Source organism: Anoplophora glabripennis, unplaced genomic scaffold, assembly GCF_000390285.2.
Source record: "Anoplophora glabripennis isolate ALB-LARVAE unplaced genomic scaffold, Agla_2.0 scaffold5, whole genome shotgun sequence".
Lineage (NCBI taxonomy): Eukaryota > Metazoa > Arthropoda > Insecta > Coleoptera > Cerambycidae > Anoplophora > Anoplophora glabripennis.
In genome coordinates, this window is record NW_019416525.1 from 3,018,427 (window position 1) to 3,037,647 (window position 19,221).

The 19,221-nt window shown below is 35.8% G+C and overlaps 1 protein-coding gene across 12 annotated transcripts in view; it reads left to right on the plus strand.

Annotated features, from left to right (window-relative positions):
- Nucleotides 1-19,177, plus strand: part of LOC108906797 (latrophilin Cirl) — a 95,715-nt gene extending 76,538 nt beyond the window's left edge. For 5 of the 12 annotated variants that reach the window (XM_018710164.2, XM_018710166.2, XM_018710165.2 and 2 more), the window contains 13 exons: nt 1,386-1,575; nt 4,158-4,264; nt 8,665-8,997; nt 9,059-9,724; nt 9,780-10,393; nt 10,451-10,616; nt 10,676-10,890; nt 10,948-11,051; nt 12,830-12,874; nt 13,119-13,287; nt 13,721-13,939; nt 16,477-16,740; nt 16,981-19,177. In XM_018710164.2, the coding sequence (XP_018565680.1) occupies nt 1,386-1,575; nt 4,158-4,264; nt 8,665-8,997; nt 9,059-9,724; nt 9,780-10,393; nt 10,451-10,616; nt 10,676-10,890; nt 10,948-11,051; nt 12,830-12,874; nt 13,119-13,287; nt 13,721-13,939; nt 16,477-16,740; nt 16,981-17,724 (3,836 nt within the window). In that variant the 3' untranslated portion in view covers nt 17,725-19,177. Of the gene's footprint in view, nt 1-1,385; nt 1,576-3,932; nt 4,040-4,157; nt 4,265-8,664; nt 8,998-9,058; nt 9,725-9,779; nt 10,394-10,450; nt 10,617-10,675; nt 10,891-10,947; nt 11,052-12,829; nt 12,875-13,118; nt 13,288-13,720; nt 14,085-16,476; nt 16,741-16,980 lie in introns of those variants that run through there. The other 7 variants (XM_018710163.1, XM_018710170.1, XM_018710169.1 and 4 more) reach the window with 7 other exon arrangements.
- Nucleotides 19,178-19,221: the final 44 nt, after the last annotated feature.

Below are 19,221 nucleotides of genomic sequence, written 5' to 3' on the forward strand. Positions count from 1 at the left end.
TATTGATGGTCCTCACCATTATGTCGTTAGAACGATCTAGCTGCTTTAGTGTCGTTACTCATAAGAAGATGTGTATACACAGAGCGTAAGTGGCTCCATCTATCGTGCTACTTCCCACCTACGCCATTCTGTGACCTACAATTTTCTTTCAAGAAAACATAAGTTTGATTATAATATGCTACATTTGTCATGAATAATTCCTACATTAATACTCCATTTTAAAGATACAGGGCGGCCAAATGAAAACGAAACAGCCATTTTCAGGAACTGCGTCAAGATTCTAGAAAAACGCTCAGACCCATCGATTTTAGATTAAAGAAGGACATTCTTTGCTGGTATTTTTGACTGATAGATTACAGCAAATATTTCACATAGTTTGACGAAAGTATATACATTTGAGTAGAATCAAATAACATTTACGGCAAATAATTCCATTTAAAACTAAGCATCTGTTCATTTGATCCAAATACTTTTTTTTTCAGTGTGGCTGCTATATATTTATCTACAAATTTAGCCAGTTTTTACCTTTTATTAGTTAATTCTTAGCCCAAGTTCCGCCACTTTATGGCGTACGTCCTCAGTAGCTATTTTAGAAAATGTTAATAAATCTTCTGCTCATTTGCAGTAAGGCCGAGTTCTTGTGCATCAATATAACTAAAAGCAGCAAGTAACTCGATTATTCATGTTGTACATCGGAGGTAGACATTAATAGCGAGTACAATGTAACCCCTAGTTAATAAACCGAACATTGAAAACGACGACGGTATTGTTGCCGGCTGAAATTCTCAATATCAAATGGGTTTTTTTTTTTTCATCTTCGGACAAAAGATGTGTTGATATTAAAAACCACAATACCCGGCCCATCTTTTTATGGATGTATAGCGAGGAGTCTGGGGTAAATCCATTACAGCGTTTTTTCATTTATTTCGGCTTCAGATGCAAATAAAGAAGACGCATTAAAAGGTTTCTTTTAAAGTTGGTGAATAAAATGAATGTCGATATGATGGAGTGTTCTCGTTGTTTTCTCCGGTATAATGGACCGGCTCGTCAATGAAAAATACATTCCGAATTAACAATATTAAAAGTTTGATGCAGCGCATCTCGCCTCGACGAAGCCAACCAAATTAATTTTCCCTCCCTCCCACAGCTCATGAAATAAAAAAAAAACGACAAATTAGGCTTTCTAAAAACTCATTTACTCAACAAATTCGAGGCTCTCCGTAAAATATGCAAGATATTAAAAATAAATTACGTATTAATGAATGGCTCTCCCTAAAAATAACCTAATTATAATTATCGCTAATTACATCTTTAATTATCTTAATAACAGCTTTATTTTTTTTGACCCGGAGGGGTAATACACATTTTTTTTTTTCTTGTCGCAGAGTACCGTTACGAGACGGCTTATGCTTGCGAGGGGAAAATCTTGAAAATTGAATGTAAGGATGGCGAGTTAATAAAGTTAATCCGGGCGAATTATGGACGTTTCTCCATTACCATCTGCAACGACCACGGCAACACGGACTGGAGCGTGAATTGCATGTCGCCAAAGTCGCTGCGAGTCCTCCATGGCAGGTAAGTTAACAACCGGTTTACTTGTCATTAATATATTCTAAAATACTAACTAATATGTACAGGGCACCCCCGTTTCAACCGAAAACGCACAGTAATTAATGTAATAATTGCGTTGTATCGAAAGTAAATAATCGGAGTTGTTTGTTAGCCGTCAGTCGTCTATTTCTGTTCTGTTTCCAGTGTCGTTGACTGTCAAAGATTCCCGATTAAAAACTGGACTGCCCTGTACTTCATGCATACAGTATGTTGTGCCAACCAACCTCAACTGTAATTCATGCATTTTTTAAGATAAAATACCCGCTCGGACGGGTTTTTTTTTTACAAAATAAACTGAACTAGCCGCAACAATTACAGCAAACCGGCTAAAGAGAATGTAGAACAATTAATAAGTTGTATTATTACTAATGTTTTTTTTGTACGGGGTGTGCTAACTTTTAGGTGATTCGAGCATTGTCTGGCGTTTTCCTGAAACAATGCGGACTGTTTTTTGTCCGGCAACTGGAACAATTAACAGCAATTAACTCTATGCTAGTTTTTGTACGGCCTAAGCAAATAAGCTGGAACGGCTTTTTCCGATATTAAATTATGGGAAATTGCTAAATTCGGAAACAGTTCACACAAATCCAAACGCAATTATTGAAACAACTAATTATATTAAAATGGAGTAATTACGTAATTGGATTTTTCACAAAAAATAATTCTATTTGGATATGTGTCTTATATAAAATATTGGGTGGGTATATTGTGATTGTAACTTAGCATAAATTTGTATACTTCATTGTTTACTGCCATAATGGGTTTCCACTTTTATCAGAATTTACTCTTCTTGTCTAATGTGTGTTTTGTGCTTTTTTTGTATCTGTCAATATTGTATGTTATATCCCCTATATACATGAAATCTATACCATACCAAATTACACTCGAAACGTGTGCTTGAAATGCTTTTTGTCGAATTCTGGGCTACAGAGACTTTGTGCTTTTGGTTAAAAAAGTTTTCTATTGTGAATAACAACTGCATGACATTAATAAGCGTATAGTGTTAACATACTTTTATCCAACGTCGAATGTGTCATTTAGACATAATTCAAATAAATTTCAAGGCAATGTTGAACAAGTGAAAATCCTTCAAAAAGAAAATACGGTTGGCTTTTAAACAGTTTCACGAAGTTTAGCGAAAATAATTTCGTGATCGAAACCGGGTTAAAAATTTTACGTTAAGTGACCGCAGCATCGGAGCTCGAGCCGAAGGGCCGTTGTTCGTCAGTTGTATTGACTATGTTAATCGGCTTTGAGCTCTAACTAACTTGAGTTAATTGCCCCGCGACATTTTGTGATTTCGTGTCATTAAAAGAATACGCTCCGCACCTAACGAACTTCTGGATTGCCCAATTTATACATTTCCTCCTAATTGCTGGTGTGTACCCGTTGGTAACTTTTATTTGTAAATAACGTACACAAAAATGCTCTCGCCGAATGTCGTGTAGTGGCGTCAGTAAGGAAAATAAACCATTTGTCATTTGGTTAACGTCACACTGTTTTTTTATTTTGATTTAGTATGGACGTGGCGACATTAGAAACGGGGGCTTGAAACTTCCTAGTTTTTAAGCCAAAACGTAAAAACGCCAAATACAAAATTCCTTAAAAACTCACAACGAGATTTATTATTAGTTTCAATTTAGTGAAATGAATTATATGATTAAATTTGTATGTTGTAAACCATGTTCTATTCATATTTTATGCTTCGTAATTGTAGTCCAATAACTATTTAAACGATAAAGTGCCAAACCATGTTTTGCCGGGATTACAATATTCAAAAGATCTACTTTTTTAAATTGTAACATGCTTATTAATTCAATTTTGGGATTAAAATATATCCAACAACTTCAGAAATTTACGAAAATTGAATTTTTATTATAAATTATTACTTTTTAACAATACACAGAGAATAAAGGATTATTCATTACTATTATTACGCTACATTAATAAAATCTGACCCCAATAGAGGATTCTGAATTATGAATTGTTAATTTTTTTTTCTCCATGATTTTGGTACCAAAGCAACTGGCTTTAACTCTCAGTCATCAATCGGAGTTGTTGGAACAAAAAATCCTACACTAATTTGTTTATTGCTAGAAAAAGTAAGATTTAATAGGTTTTTTTTTTGTGCAACGTAAGGAATTTTAATCAATCGCCCGTCTGCCCCCATCTAACGCATTTATTGTGCTAAACAAAAAGGCTAACTGTTTCTAATCCGTCTGCTTTGTGTTGTTAATAACACCGATTATTTTTTCCTTATAACGAGGCTTAGAGCTTAAACCTATGACAACAAACACCATAAAGAGAGAGTTTATTTTCAGATGTTCTAGTAAACAGATCTGTACGATAGATGTCAACAATGAAACCTTTGGCGACCCTTGCCCAGGGACCACTAAATATATAGAAGCACACTATATTTGCACAAATGGTAAACTTCACATAACAAAATTAATTTCGTGATTATAACATACAATATTGTCAGAAACGAGGAAGCATGTTTTTAACCAAAAATAAAGCGTGTATTTATGCTGTGGGTTGTTCTGTAGGTGCACACAACATCAAAACTGCAGTATTCCGGCAAGTACAAGCATGTTCGGCGACCCCTGTCCTGGTACTCACAAGTATCTTGAAGCCCATTACCAATGTTTACCTGGTAAGTGCGTCCACACGCCGTTTCCGCAGATCGTAAACACGGACTCTCCAAAACGTCGCTTTAATTCGAAATTGTTCGTATTTCTTTGTGGGATTTTGTTTATCCGCGCAAAAAGGTAGAAAATTGTATCAAATTACAAAGCTCAAATTTTAATAACGAAAAAAGATTGACTTTTCGAAACGTTGATATTTTTTAAGAAATTTTTTTCGGTCAGCTCCAACTAGGTGTTGGCAGCCCTGGCAACACAATTGTTTCCGTCAGGGCTAAGTAGATATTTTTCCTTGTGATCCTCGTATCTTTGTCTTAAAGAAAAAATGGGTTCTTTTACGCAATCCTGAAACGGGTTTTATGTCGAATCGAATGTTATTCTATGATTACCGCTTTCAGTTTTAAAGTTGTTGAAATTGGCAATAAAACCCCCATTCGGTTGTGTTAAAATTGCCAGGTTATATTACTTCCTCCTATATTCACGTCATAAAAGTCCCTACAGCTTCTCCGCAGTATTTTTAACACAAATCCACTGCCGTGGTAGGGGTGTCAAATGTCAGGTAGATATATGATCTATGGCCACGCCAGTCTTTCCAACGCTGCAATACTATTTTTTATGGGAGAATACAGCTGGTAGCACATAATAATATTTGACGTGAACCGAAGATAATTATTTAGTAGGGCGGAATCTAGTTTTCGAGAAAAAAATTGCAACACTAGAATTATCACTATTTAGAGCCTTGAAAAATGTAAAACACTAATTTCCGGGGAACATGATTTCAGTGTTTATAACGAGAATTTTATGTACAGAGCGTCCCGAATGTTATTTAACCTAACTGCTTTTTTAACAAACTTTATAAAAGTTAATACAGAAGAAAATAAACTTGTTTTTTATCTAGATGTTGCATTACAAACGTTTGCTGTACTTCTGAATGAAACGATGAATAATTTTAGAAATATGCAAGTTTCTCACGATTTTTTTTTTGTACTGTAAGTAATACTTAAATTTAGAATGGCCTACTTAGAGCGGTACACAACATCTACTTTCCCATGCGTTAAAAATTTTGCCAACTAGACTAAGTCGATTGTTTTGCGAAATGAATAATAAACGATTACGAAAAAAATAGTTTTGAAAATTAGAAGGCTGAATGTAAAATATTCGTGTGGCAGTTTCGAAGAGGTTCGATCTTTATACTTCCATATTATTTGACTCCATCAATAACCGGGGTAATGTTATAAAACTCGCGAAGCCGGGATATATGCATGATACGTTTGGGAATAATGCTTTATAATGCAATTTAAATAAATTTAAACTTTATACGGCATTTCTCGCCGGCGTATGCTAAAGTTTCATTTAATATTAACGTACCTATAATAAAAGATAGTTATTAAGCTTTGGATACGTTTCAGTTTCAAATTTCAACCACAATATAGACATTAAAATAATATTAGACCGTGTTTACCTTAATAATACAGTTTTAAATAAATATGCAGTGCCGCGTCTAACATGACGTTTAGTTAAATTAGCGTCCTCAAAATTTTATTCAGTTGAATCGGAATCGATGGCTGATGATACGTTATGCGAGTGCTCATTTTTTAAAAAAATATATTAAGTGTCACGACTTCAGCCGCTCTCATTGAATATGTACAAATACGTGTATCATAGTAATTTGATAATGTGTCTTATTGATTACACTGTAGACATTTTTCTTTAAACACGGCCACCACACTCTCCCGATTTACTCGGAAATAGTTACATTACAAAGCGATTAGTAAGTAAAAAACTCGAGCGGTTACAAAATACCACAAAGAAATAAATAACATAAAAAACTGGTTCGCTTGTTTAGTTTGTACAAAGAATATGGTGTAATTGAAACCGTATATTTGTTGTTGTGCATGTGCTTCCTCGATTTCTTACAATAATGACAAATTTCACAAATGATAATATACACATAATAATACTGTAAGTAGTAATCAGTGTCAAAAATGACACCCAAGGATAAGTTGTGAAAGAAATCGATAAAATACTACTACCAATTTGCTGCTCGAAGTGCGATTTAACATATTAATATAGCCGGGCCATGTAAAGCAACATATAATACAGCTACTCCGCTTGTAATACACGTTTTACCAAGCATGCGACTTTTTTTATCCAGTTCTTAACAACCACACATGATTAAAAATCGCTTATGAGAAATTGCACAGTGCGACAGATGACATTTTATTTCCAGTTTTTCATGTTGTCTAAAAAAAAGGCACCTGCGCGATATTGTAAGCAGCGTCATATACTAAAAGCATTTTAATTACGTTTCCTTTATCCTTAATTAAATACGATCTGTGCAAGCTTTTAACAAAAATCTGCAGAGTATTGTGAGTGTTACGATTAACAAATTATAATTACCTAAATAACGCAAAATTTATTTGTATGGTACGTACTTCCGTGTATTTTTCAGGAATGTGTAGAATATATCCGAAGAGATTACAGAAATTATGAGGTCTAAATAATTTACATATATGCTGATTACAACACAGCCAGTTGTTTATTTTAATTGGCCTATTTAATTTTGTGGATTCCCCTTACATATGGCCATTAATTATACGACACTCGGTCTGTGTTATAATAATATGTAAATGTTATGTTTGACATTATGTCTAATTGAACAACATTAGAAAAGTCAATTCAATAATACGAGTTAAATTAATATAATAATGTTTATTAGGGTTTATACAAACGGAATGCGTTCGTTTTAATTGAGTTTTAATTTGCGACCCGTTGTTTAAATGTTTTGATAAACAAACAAATGTCGACAATAATATAACGTAAAACCCGTTTCTATGTTTAAAATTATACCGCGGTCGGCTTTATCATAATATTACATTTACAGTTGAATTCGGTGATTGAACGCAGCTTATTTTTAATTTGTGTGGGAACGTTGCGATTGACCCACTGAATTTAAACAAGCGATGAAATTTAAATCGCCCTCCGCAAATTACTTGTTAAACGTACAAACACAACTCTTTTTAACTATTTGCTGTTACGTGTTGGATGAAGGAAATGTTTACTTTGGGTCGAATTTTATATGACACACTGAAAATTTGGTCAAATTTAACGAAATACACTGCTTGCCTCTGAACGTGCATCAACATTTTGAGCTCTCAGTAGCTTCTTTTTTTAATAGCTTCAAGCATACATATTTAATAATGGGGTAGTTTCCTTCTACTGCAAAGAAATGACAGTTAATTTAAACCGGCAATTTTTTTCTCATTTTAATACGATTTTTTTTTGTCTACGACGTCACTAAGCGAATAATTAGGGAAATCACTAAATGTGTATTGGCACACTGGTGGGGTGGCATAACTGTTAGCGATTCTGCGTCTTCAAATAGAGGTCGCTGCGGTCCCTTCGGTAATCGAATGAAATGGGATGAAACGTTGCCAAATTCAGTGATTTGTCACAAGCAAAATATAAAAATGATTTTTACACCAGTCAAAATATTATTTGAAAATTTTTATAACTAGAATCTTTATTAATACTTTATGATGGGTATGACATTATTTGCCAAAATAACTTATGATCATTTAATGGTAATTTTCAAATTTCAAAAATTATATTTCATTGAATAATTGCCTTCTCATTCTGATTGCATGTCCTAGTGTCAGTTTATAGAAAAATTACACATACTTTTGATCATTTTAAATATTCTTTGGTCATTCGATTGCTACCAGTCACTTGCACTCAGTTTGGTTCCTTTGATAATTTTTGGTAAATGCTTGGCAACACTATTTACACACCAGTAATTCATATATCTGAAATTTGTAATAATAATTTTATACGTTATTTTTAATTTACAAATGGTTATTTTATAACATTCCTTGTTTGTCAGGATATTTGATAAATCTGGCAACATTGAAGGAATTGCATAAAAACGCGCACATGTTGCCACTACAGTAGACTAAAAATTACTACATTTGGTATTGTTTACATGTTTAAATTTTTTGAAGAGGTCGAAATGACAGGAAACAATACGGTTCCCACATTTTTTAACCTATTTTCATTTTGTGATATGGTAAAAATATTGGAAAATACTACCCCATTATGTATGTAATTCTTTTCATTACACTTTCTGTGAAAACAGAATTCATTCCTTGAAGCTAATTACAAGCAGTTTATTTGTACTGTACTATTTTATATCGCGTAAGTTAATAAAAATCTATAACACAGCATTATTTAATATTCCAAGACATTTATAAGTAAGTAAATGAAAAACTTCAAATAATATTTTGTCTAGTTGTTTGGATAATATATTATTAGATAACAGAATTTTTATCCTATATCGCTTAATTTGAATGCAAGCAGAAAAGCTGTATTATTTGAAAAGTTCATCAAATACAACGAACCTCGTCCCTATTAGCTACTACGACAACGACCACGAGTCGGCCAAGTCCGCCATGGTTGATAACATCGCAGCCGCCCATGTGGAGCACGATCAAGCCGCCCTCGGCCAGGCCGCCTCATCTGCTGCCCCCTTCGAAAGTTTCATTCACTCCGCCATCGCCAGCCCCGGTTCCAGCGACTTCAACGGCAAAACCCTCGTCCACTGCCAGTCACTTTTCTCCGACACCGCCGCACCACCAACAGCGACCTATAGACATTGACTCCGAACAAGGTTATCCAGAAGAAATCACTACACTGCCGTATACAACCGTTTCTCCCAAGGACGGAGAACCCGTGAAAGTAACGACACGTGAGTATTTTATGTTTTTATTAAATAAGCAAACTCCATACTGAAATTTGAATTCCAACAGCTGATACGATAATGCAGTCGTATACGTACGAACCAAGCGTGTTACCTTCCGGTGGAAAAGACTCGGACATTATGCCATACCACTGTAGTCCGACCGTAATCCGCAGCATCTACTGGAATTGGACCAAAGCGAACTCTACGTCCATCCAGCCTTGCCCGGGCGGCACTACGGGTTTCGCAAAGTGGCACTGCCAAGGGTTTTCAGATTCCCGACTACCTCAATGGTACCCTCCGAATCCGGACTTGAGCGAATGCCGCTCCGTGTGGCTGACGAGTTTGGAACAGCGAATAATCGCCGGAAGAGACCCGTTGGTCTCCATAACGAACGACTTAGCTCAAGTAACTAGTAGTAAGATTTTATACGGCGGTGATATGATGATCACCGCCAAGATCATACAGAAAATGACGGACAAAATGAACAAAGATATCCAAACGGTCCCCGACACGCGGCAGCGAGAAGCTATCGTGACTGAAATGTTGATGGGCGTCGCAGAGACCGGCAGCAATCTCCTCGATTCGTCACAGCACCCCTCTTGGAGGGATCTTAGTTATAAGGAACAAATGAGCGTCGCAACAAATCTACTCATCGGACTGGAAGAGAACGCGTTTCTTCTAGCCGACACCGTTATGAGCAAGAAAACTGTAGATAAAGAATTTAAGAATATATGTAAGTTGATTTATTGTAAATCCTTTTTTGTTTTACTTCATCGCAACTTTTTTAGTGCTTTCGGTGCGAATCTTGGATACGAAATCGTTGAGCAGCGAGAAGTTCCCTTCGGACGACATGAAGACGGAGTGGCACGCCAGCAACGATTCCATCGAACTGCCCAAGGGGGCGTTGTTGGAAAATAGCGACGGGAACCTAGTGAGGTTGGTTTTCGTGGCTTTCGACCGGTTAGAAGAAATTTTGCAGTGGCAGCCGGACGCTGCGGAGTCAGGCAACTCGAATAATGTATCGAAAGTCTTAAATAGCAAAGTAATTTCTGCTAGTCTTGGTAAAGGCAGGCATATCCAGTTGAAGGAGCCTGTCAAACTCACTTTGAAACATTTAAAGACTGAGAATGTAAGCAATCCGAGGTGTGTGTTTTGGGATTACACAACCAACTCGTGGTCTGAGGAGGGCTGTCACGTCGAAACGTCACATTCGAATACGACTCATACTGTTTGTTACTGTGATCACTTGACGAATTTTGCCATACTGATGGACGTCCATGCCATATATTTGCCAATTCCGCACGAAATTGCTCTTCAGATCATCACCTACATCGGCTGTATAGTATCTATTATATGCTTGATATTAGCCATCATCACATTTCAATTGTTTCACGGGCTCAAGGTAATTCGAATCCGCTCTAGATTTAGTTCGTCGGAATAATCCTGTTTTTATTTTTAGAGCGATCGAACGACAATCCATTGTAACTTATGTGTTTGCCTTTTAATCGCCGAGATTATTTTCCTTCTCGGTATAGGCCAGACTGATAACCGAATAGTTTGTGGGGTAATCGCCGGATTTTTACAGTATTTCTTCTTGTGTGCTTTTGTGTGGATGTTCTTCGAAGGTCAGTTGTTACGTGCCACTTTACGGAAACAAATAACGTAAATAATGTTTTATTTCTAGGTTTTCAGTTGTACGTGATGCTGATTGAGGTGTTTGAAGCTGAGAAATCTAGAGTCCGCTGGTATTACTTCTTCGCATACGGTCTTCCCTTCCTTATTGTGTTCATTTCCGCCACAATTTATCCACAAGGATACGGGACGGATAGACATTGCTGGCTTCAAACTCAGAACTATTTCATTTACAGTTTCGTCGGTCCCGTTATTGTAGTCATAGCGGTAAGTTTGTTTAATAAACGCCAATTAAGTTTTTACCGAACAAATTTCATTTTTTAGCTGAATCTTATTTTCCTGACCATGGCCATAGTTATGATGTGTAGGCACGCTAGTAACTCTGTATCCATGAAGAACAAGGAACATTCCCGACTCGCCAGTACCAGGTAAATTTTTTTATCTAATGTTTTCGATGTAACCCACGATTACGAATTGAAAATGTCATCGATGTTCATGAGACTTCGCTTAGTTACTCATTTATTTTATTTTACATCACTGCTTAACACTAGGTATAATAGTTAACTTAAGAGGGCTCTATAGCAGATAGGCAACCAGCCATACATTTTTATAGATTTATTACGCAGTTTGTCTAAATATGAATCAAGGCATAGATAAGAGACTTTCCTCCATTCTAACGCGGATTTTCTATAAAGTGGAGTTCGTTTGAAACTCAAATTACTTTTTGTTGTGAAGAAATTTGTAATTTGCACCGTAAATTACAAATTTCTTTACACCAAAAAGTAATTTGAGTTTCAAACTAACTCCATTTTATAGAAAATTTGCCTTAAAATGGGGGAAAGTGCATTAATTCATATTCTGACAAACTGTGTAACAAAATTTATAAAAATGTATTGCTGGTTGCCTATTTGCTATAGAGCCCTCTTAAATAACCACATAAAAAATTAAGTTGCTGTTTAAAGTACAATGGTTACGCTTTGGGAATATTTGACCTACCCTTGTTCTGGGACTAGGCCCTGTGGGGGCCGACCTGCTGTCGGAAACCGTTATTATTTAAAAGATAGTGGTGTAATCGCCACGATTTCGGGAATTTTCGTTATCAGTAGAAGTAGTAATGTTGGTTGCCTATACTGAGCTGTCACGTGGCTCTTAAACATTTACGAATACTCTGTAGCTGTTCGAGTTTATTATTTGGTGGATTTCTATTGTTAAGCAGTGTATGTGAAGGATTAAAATAAATTTCTGCATGGGAACATTACTTGTCATGAAATGTGGTGTTCAATTATAGGAATTAAGGTAGAATTATGAAATAATAGGTATGGCATTGAGATAAATTATGGTTTGATCTTGGGCTTTGAGAATGTAAAAAATTGTAATAACATGGGACGGTAATGTGGTATAATGAGTGCGTAATTAGTATAAAAACTTTTTTCGTAACACTTATTTGTAACTGATTGGTATATCACTAATAACCATTTTTAATAACTTTCAATGGAAACGTGTAGTCATTCGGAAAAATTACCTTCTTTCTTTTTATATATAAATTAAGGGGGTCTATAGCAAATAGGCAACCAGCAATACATTTTTATTCATTTTGTACAGTTTGTCTAAAAATGAATTAATGCACAAATAACAGACTTTCCCCCATTTTAATGCAGATTTTCTATAAAATGGACTTTTTGATGTAAAGAAATTTGTAATTTGTCGCTTTTGAAGAATTTAAGTTTCAAACTAAGTCCATTTTCTAGAAAATCTGCATTAGAATGGAGGAAAGTCTGTTATTTATGTATTAATTAATATTTAGACAAACTGTGTAATAAAATCTATAAAAATATATTGCTGGTTGGCTATTTGCGGTAGAGCCCTCTTAATTTTCAAATTTGATCAATTTCCCTGAAATTACAATGAGACATTTACGTATTTTTAAATTTTTTACTGTTCTAGTGGATGTGTGTTAAATGTTTGCCCAAATAAATGTGTAAGCATGTTCTCCAATTTCGAAAACTGTAGATCTTTTATAAATTTTTGGTTCTGGTATTTAATTTTTTTAGTTAAAAGATACTAGTTTAGTCAAATAATTTTGAGTGAGTTACTAACTTGACTTTCAGGGGATTCTACTTTCACTCAAATTTATTTGTTGTATGTGGTGTGGTTATTAATTCTAATATAATTTCTCTCTCTTGCATGGCGTCTTATCCTATGGTAGTGGAAAGGAGGAAAATGCACTTCAAATCAAATTTCAAGCTCACTTGTAAGAAACTTTTCTTTAACATCTTTCTTACTTATCTACCATAATCAGTAGTACCGCATGTGAATTTTGTTTTGCATGATTAACAAATAAAAATCTATGCGACAAACGATCGACAGGCGATAAAAACTGCTTTGTCTTTAATAAACGATGTTTAATCTTTATGGGTTCTATGAATTTTGGAAAATGTATTGCCTTTCGATTGGGGGAGCCCAGTGAACGTGTAATATTTGCATTTACTTTTCAGGGCCTGGTTGAAAGGTGCTTTCGTCCTTGTGTTCCTTCTCGGTCTCACATGGACCTTCGGTTTTCTGTATCTCAACAAGGAGTCCGTGGCGATGGCTTATCTCTTCGCCGCCTTAAATTCCCTGCAAGGATTCTTTATATTCTTGTTCCACTGTATCCAAAACGAAAAGGTAAGATGTTGTACGTACAAGCAAACTTCGACGTTACTGTAAACTTTCAATCTTTGTCATTATCGTAATCACTTATAATGGATTATTAACGCCATAACTTCACTGTAACATATCATTTTTATAGTGTATTCATGTATTCCCTGATAAATATATATACCCCTGTAAAAAAAGTTAAATAAACGACTTTAGAAAACATGACCTCGGTTTTCATTCACATTTTGAGGTTATGAGATTTCTTTGCAGCCATTGATCCCTTATGGAATGAAAAGCATGGAAGTTTACCACGATTTTTTCAATCAAGCCCTTTTTCATTCCACATAAATTGTTTAAGTTGAGACGCACCGTACCGCTTTATTGTTTTCGCTTGTTCTTTTCTTTTTTTTAAGTCGATTATATTTATTTAGTGCACAGTTTTGATTGGTTTCTTCTTTAGGTCCGGAAGGAGTACCGTAAGTTCATAAGAAGGCAGTCTTGGCTACCGAAGTGTTTGCGTTGCTCGAAACCGAGCGGCGGCGCCAGCAGCAGCAGCGGCAGCTCTGGGATGGCAAAAGAGCGCAGGACGAGCCTGTACGGTGGCTCGAACGGCAACCAATCGGGAGGCACCAATTCCCACTCGACAGACAATTCCGTTCTCTCGCCGCATGGAACTAGTGTGGGTACCAACAGTATAGTCATCTCCAATAACCTTAATAACGCGCGACCTACTGCGCTAGTCCAGATTCTGTCTAGAACTGATCTCAACAATGCTAGTACCACCATGACCAACCACAATCGACTGCATAATGTGTCGCAACAAGGTACTGCCAACATAAAGATGCTTTCATGCAGCTCGTTTTGTCTTCTCTATTACCGTGGAGTGAATTCGCCATAAAAGTCGCTAATTTTTTGCGGTAGAGTCTCTTCGCCCCAAAACGATTTCGTTCGTAGCTCAAAAACTATTAGAACGACTAAATAACACATATACAGGGTGTCTTAAAATTTCATAAGTAAAAAATTTTGGTTAAAACTTAATTCTCAAAATAAAAGAAATTCTTGATATTGTTTTAAAAGGTCTGCCAAGACGATCTGATTCTACAAAAAAAAACTGACGTTTTGGGTGTAATTCGCTCCACGATCATAATCCTGTTTTTCGCTTATCTTTCTAATAGTGTGTCACCTGTCCTTACAGCACCTGTGTGTGACATTGTTATGTTCAAGTCCGCGATTTTCGTCCAGCTACGGCACGTTTCATCTAATGAAGTCATTTGTTAGGTTAAATGTGTCAAAAACGCACCTCTGAAGTATTAAGTCTCAAAAAATGCTCAAGTATTTAAAAAAAATGTTGCTAGGCTTCCTAATATTGGCTTTCAGTAAATTCAGATTGTGAACTCGTACTCCAATGTAGTCGCAATTGATTAAAGCTAAATTCTAAATATTCTAAACGCATGTATACTCCAGATTGAATTTTTTATTTGATATTTGAGTTCTCCACTTTCTTGCAGCAATCTGTCAATTCTTTCCTAACTCATTCTATTACAAACTAACTAATCAAAGTTTCTGGTCAATGGAATAGGGTGAAAGTGATTAAGTATGCGTGGAACCATCGTCTTGTAACAGGTCAGTTGGTATTCTGATAGAGAACGGTTCAAGTCAGTCAGCTCGGTTCATAAAGTGAAATTGATTAAAATCGACATAAATGTTTTTGGGTAGTGGAAAAAAGAAGCAGTTCGCATATAACGAATAAAATAGTAAATAAATAAATAAATTACACGTAATACGAACCTGTAATGACTGTGTGCAACAGAATCATTAAAAATCGAGATGTGTAGAATGCCAATGTTCAGAAACCAGCACCATGTAAAATTTAGTTGATATTTTAAACTACCTTTTTCTGACAGAGTGTCCTATAGCAAATAGGCAGCCAGCAATACATTTTTGAGCTTCAAATTGAAGCTATTTTATAGCAAATCTGCATTAGAATGGGGATAGTCTGTTATTTGTGCATTGATTTATATTTAGACTAGAGATGTGCCGCAGACATGTCAGCTGGACATGTCCATCCGACATGTCGTGAAAAGTGGACATGTCCTGAAGACACTTTTCAAGATTGTTAAGTTGTATGCGCATGCGAGGAATTATTTGTTGCATTCATAATTCCCGCAAAAAATTATTGAGGTTGGTACATGTAAAATTAAAGATATTTAGCCATTTTCTTGTAATTTTGTTGATATGTCCATATTTTATTATTTATGGCAAAGTTAACGTTTTGTAAATATAATCAGTTGATTCTTAATTTAATATTTAATACACAAATAGTTTATAAATGAGGTATGATGCTAAAATCAACAGTTTGGTTATATTTTTCTGAATTGAGTAAAATTCATTATAAATGTAACTTCTGCTCAAAAACAATATTTAAGAATTCCAGTAGGATGGAAAAACATTTAAATAACTGTATTGGCTATCCGGGGAAAATTAGAAACCAGTTTATAAAAAAAATCTAAAGATAGGTTCATTCATTAGAATAAAAGTAATATTTTGCTTTGTGTACCCTCAAGCAGTGACCTGTGAAAACATAACGTCACTCGTAGGTGCCTTATTAGATTCAAGGTCAAAAGTATTTTTCGCGACATGTCCAGACATTTCATCGACATGTCCGTAACGCACTTTTCCGAAAAGTGCCGGTTGCCTATTTGCTATAGAACACTCTTAGTTTAATTCATTAATAGTTTAGTGGTCAATATTTTCTCAAAAAAAATTAAGTATCTTTCAAAATGAGGCTAGTCTCAGTTGCCTGCGATTAGCAGTTAGAACTTAAAAACAATCATTACACTGAGAGAAAGGCAGCGAAAGTATGAGGATAAAAGATTTTCAGTAACATCGAAATCACTTCATTTCAAAAACCTTGACGTAATAGTTAATTAGATTTTCCTTAGTATTTTTACTAATCAGTTGCTAGATAAGATAAACGAATGCACCACAACTCGTTTAAAATTAAAACTAATTAAAGTAGTAGACAGAATCTTTTCGAGAGAGCCATAACAAAACAAGCCATGCAAAATGTACTTTCGAGCTGCTTACTAACTAGTGTTGTGGTGGTGCGTGCATTGTACACCTCTTGGCATGTATTTTATTTTACTGGTGTGGTAAGACTTACTAATGCTTCCTGCTTAGTCGACTAATTAAAGGTGAAGGTGAATTTTGTTGCAGTTACAGCGCGGCTGGAACTCCCGGAGTTGTACCAATGTCAATCGAATTTGCAAAACTCCTGTGCCCACATCTACTTCGGGCAACATGGCTGCTACTCTGTCACGCCCGATTCGGGCTACAGCTACAAACCCTTCTCCTGATATGGAACCTAATACTTCTACACTCCCTTACATTCGTAATTTTTATAAAAACTCTACTAACAACCCTAACATACCTAAATCGGTCTCTACCTGGGGTCCTCTACATAAACCCCTACACTGGAAGGTGCGTAGATGCTGTTGCACAACTTTCTTCTCTTTCTTTTAGTAGATCAGCATCGAGGGCATATTTTGTCGCGTTTCATACCGAGAAAAATATACCCTCGATGTTGTTAGTTCGCATGTAATCTATTTCTTCAGAATGTATCCAACTTGTAGTGCAGAAATACTTAGATTTTTGATTTTAAATGTTTGTCTGTTAAAGTGTGCGAAAATTTTTAACGCGTTAAAACGTTTTTATTTGCAGAACATTTCTTTTAAGTCGTGTAGCCGAGACTCAGGTCACGGAGGTTCAGAGCAAGAAGATTCCCCTAGGTCGCACATGGTAGTGACGGATCCCGGCCACCACCTCCAATGTAATACCAAAGATGCTAGACATCAGGCGGCCCTCCAAGCGAATCAGGATTTCATAGACTACGGACTGAGACTTGAACCGAACATACAACCGAAACACCTACCGCTACCCCAAACATTACACGGAACGGGAAGAAAAAAAAATGGGGGCACCTTGAAGCCGAGTCACTGGGGTCATCACACTTACACCGAAATATACGACGCTCAAACCCCGAGGGGGCTCGTCCCGGAAGACGACCCAGTGTACGAGGAAATAGACAGGAACGAGATTCAAGTCTCGGATATGAGCGACGAAGACGGTAAGAGGCAAAGCGACATGAGCAGGCAATCGTCCCGATCCTACGGGGACCACCGTCCTCTGATTCCGTATAGTCCAGGAAATGACCGAAGTTTTCTCGAAGCGATGAGCAACAAGCACTATGCCAAAGATATGAACCACTGCAACAGCAACATGGACACATATCGCAGACGCAACATGTCTTATCGCGCTGGTATCGGAGACGCCGCCGCGGTCCGCTCCCTGGCAGCCGTGTTGGATGGTGAAACGGTTGTGTGTCACTTAGAACCTCCCGAATTGTATCCAAGCGATGCGTACTTGTCTCGAACTTTAGTCCTTCCCCCGTATAGTGAGAGTTAGGAAACTGCCATTGCAAGTGAATATCTGTGATTACCACATGATCAGACTTTAAGGTCATATTTAAATAATTAACTTAGTAAAGCTCAGCTTGTATGAATGAAGGAAAGTGATAATTTTATAATAATCAACTATTTTATAAAGAGTATTTCTGTGAATAAAATGTCTTAGTTGTGAGTTATTCCAGTCACTTGTTAATATTTTCTCGACATTTTTAAATAGTTGCAATAAATTTTTGTTATACTCTGTACTATTAAGTAATCATGTGACATCTGTATACCTTATATATTATGAATGCTTGCTGTAAAAGTGTTCTCTCGCAGGAATGACGAAATACTTGTTCGTAAAGCCGCTTTGGAAATTCAACCATGTTTTTAATCGCGGCTTTACGAAATTTATTTTTCTCCACCTGTATAAAACTATTCCTTCCATTTATTTACAAATACCACAATCGTGATACGTTGTTTTTACTTATTTTAATAGGGGGATTCCAGACCCTAAACTCCCAGTAAAATTTTTCAGCGTTTTTATTTATTTGTAATTATTTATGTAAAATTTTATTGGGTTCGACAGTTTGTAGTGCTTTTAAGTTGTAACTTAGCAAGCACAACGTATGTAAATATAGGAATAAAGTTTCTCATAATAATTAAAGAAACTTTGGCAGTTTTAATTTTGTATTTTAATTCATACTCAGGATATACTTTTTCAATGGTCCCCTTTCATGTCAGAGCTCAGAAAATCTCTACGGTCGCCAGTTTTCAACAAATATGAAATACATTCATTAGCAAAGCAACAACTTTGGGTAAGTAAGTAGTTAAATTACTTAAAAATTCTTCGACTCCGAACATGGGAACGTTTCTTACGAACGTGGGTCGGACACGGAAACCATTCGATTTTACTAAATGTCAAATGTATCGTGATGTTTAGATTGAAATTACGTAAACGTATGCCTCTGGTTTAGATCCACGTTCGCAATAAAACCCGCTTCACTTTTTCGTAGAAATTAAGATCAAAATCGTTCGATTCCGAACCGAACTGCTTTATCAAACTAGTTGCTTGCCCAACTTATGTGGAGTTTTCTGATGCCGTAAATGTGAATCGATTCCTGTGTGTTGTTCATAAAGTTCTAACCACCAATTAGGAAATGTTTGAATAACCTATGAATACCCTAATTATTAGAGTTGTAAACTCAGTGTTTTTTAGGTTATATCAATTGATAAATGGCACGTTCGCATTTATTTCGACAGTTTTCAGATTATAGCCACTTATGTATTTTGTTCAACTGTATATATTGTATAGTGCTTTGTACATGATCATTCTTGAATGGACTTAGGTTTATAAAGTAAATTGTTATTCTTGCTATGTCCCTTAACGCATAGCCAAAATAAACAATACACAATTATATACAGATATTTAATTTTAACGTAAATCCAGAAGTTTGTCCAATAAAATTCATTTTCATGTAAACTTAAATTTATTACCTCCGTCCAACCTAGACTT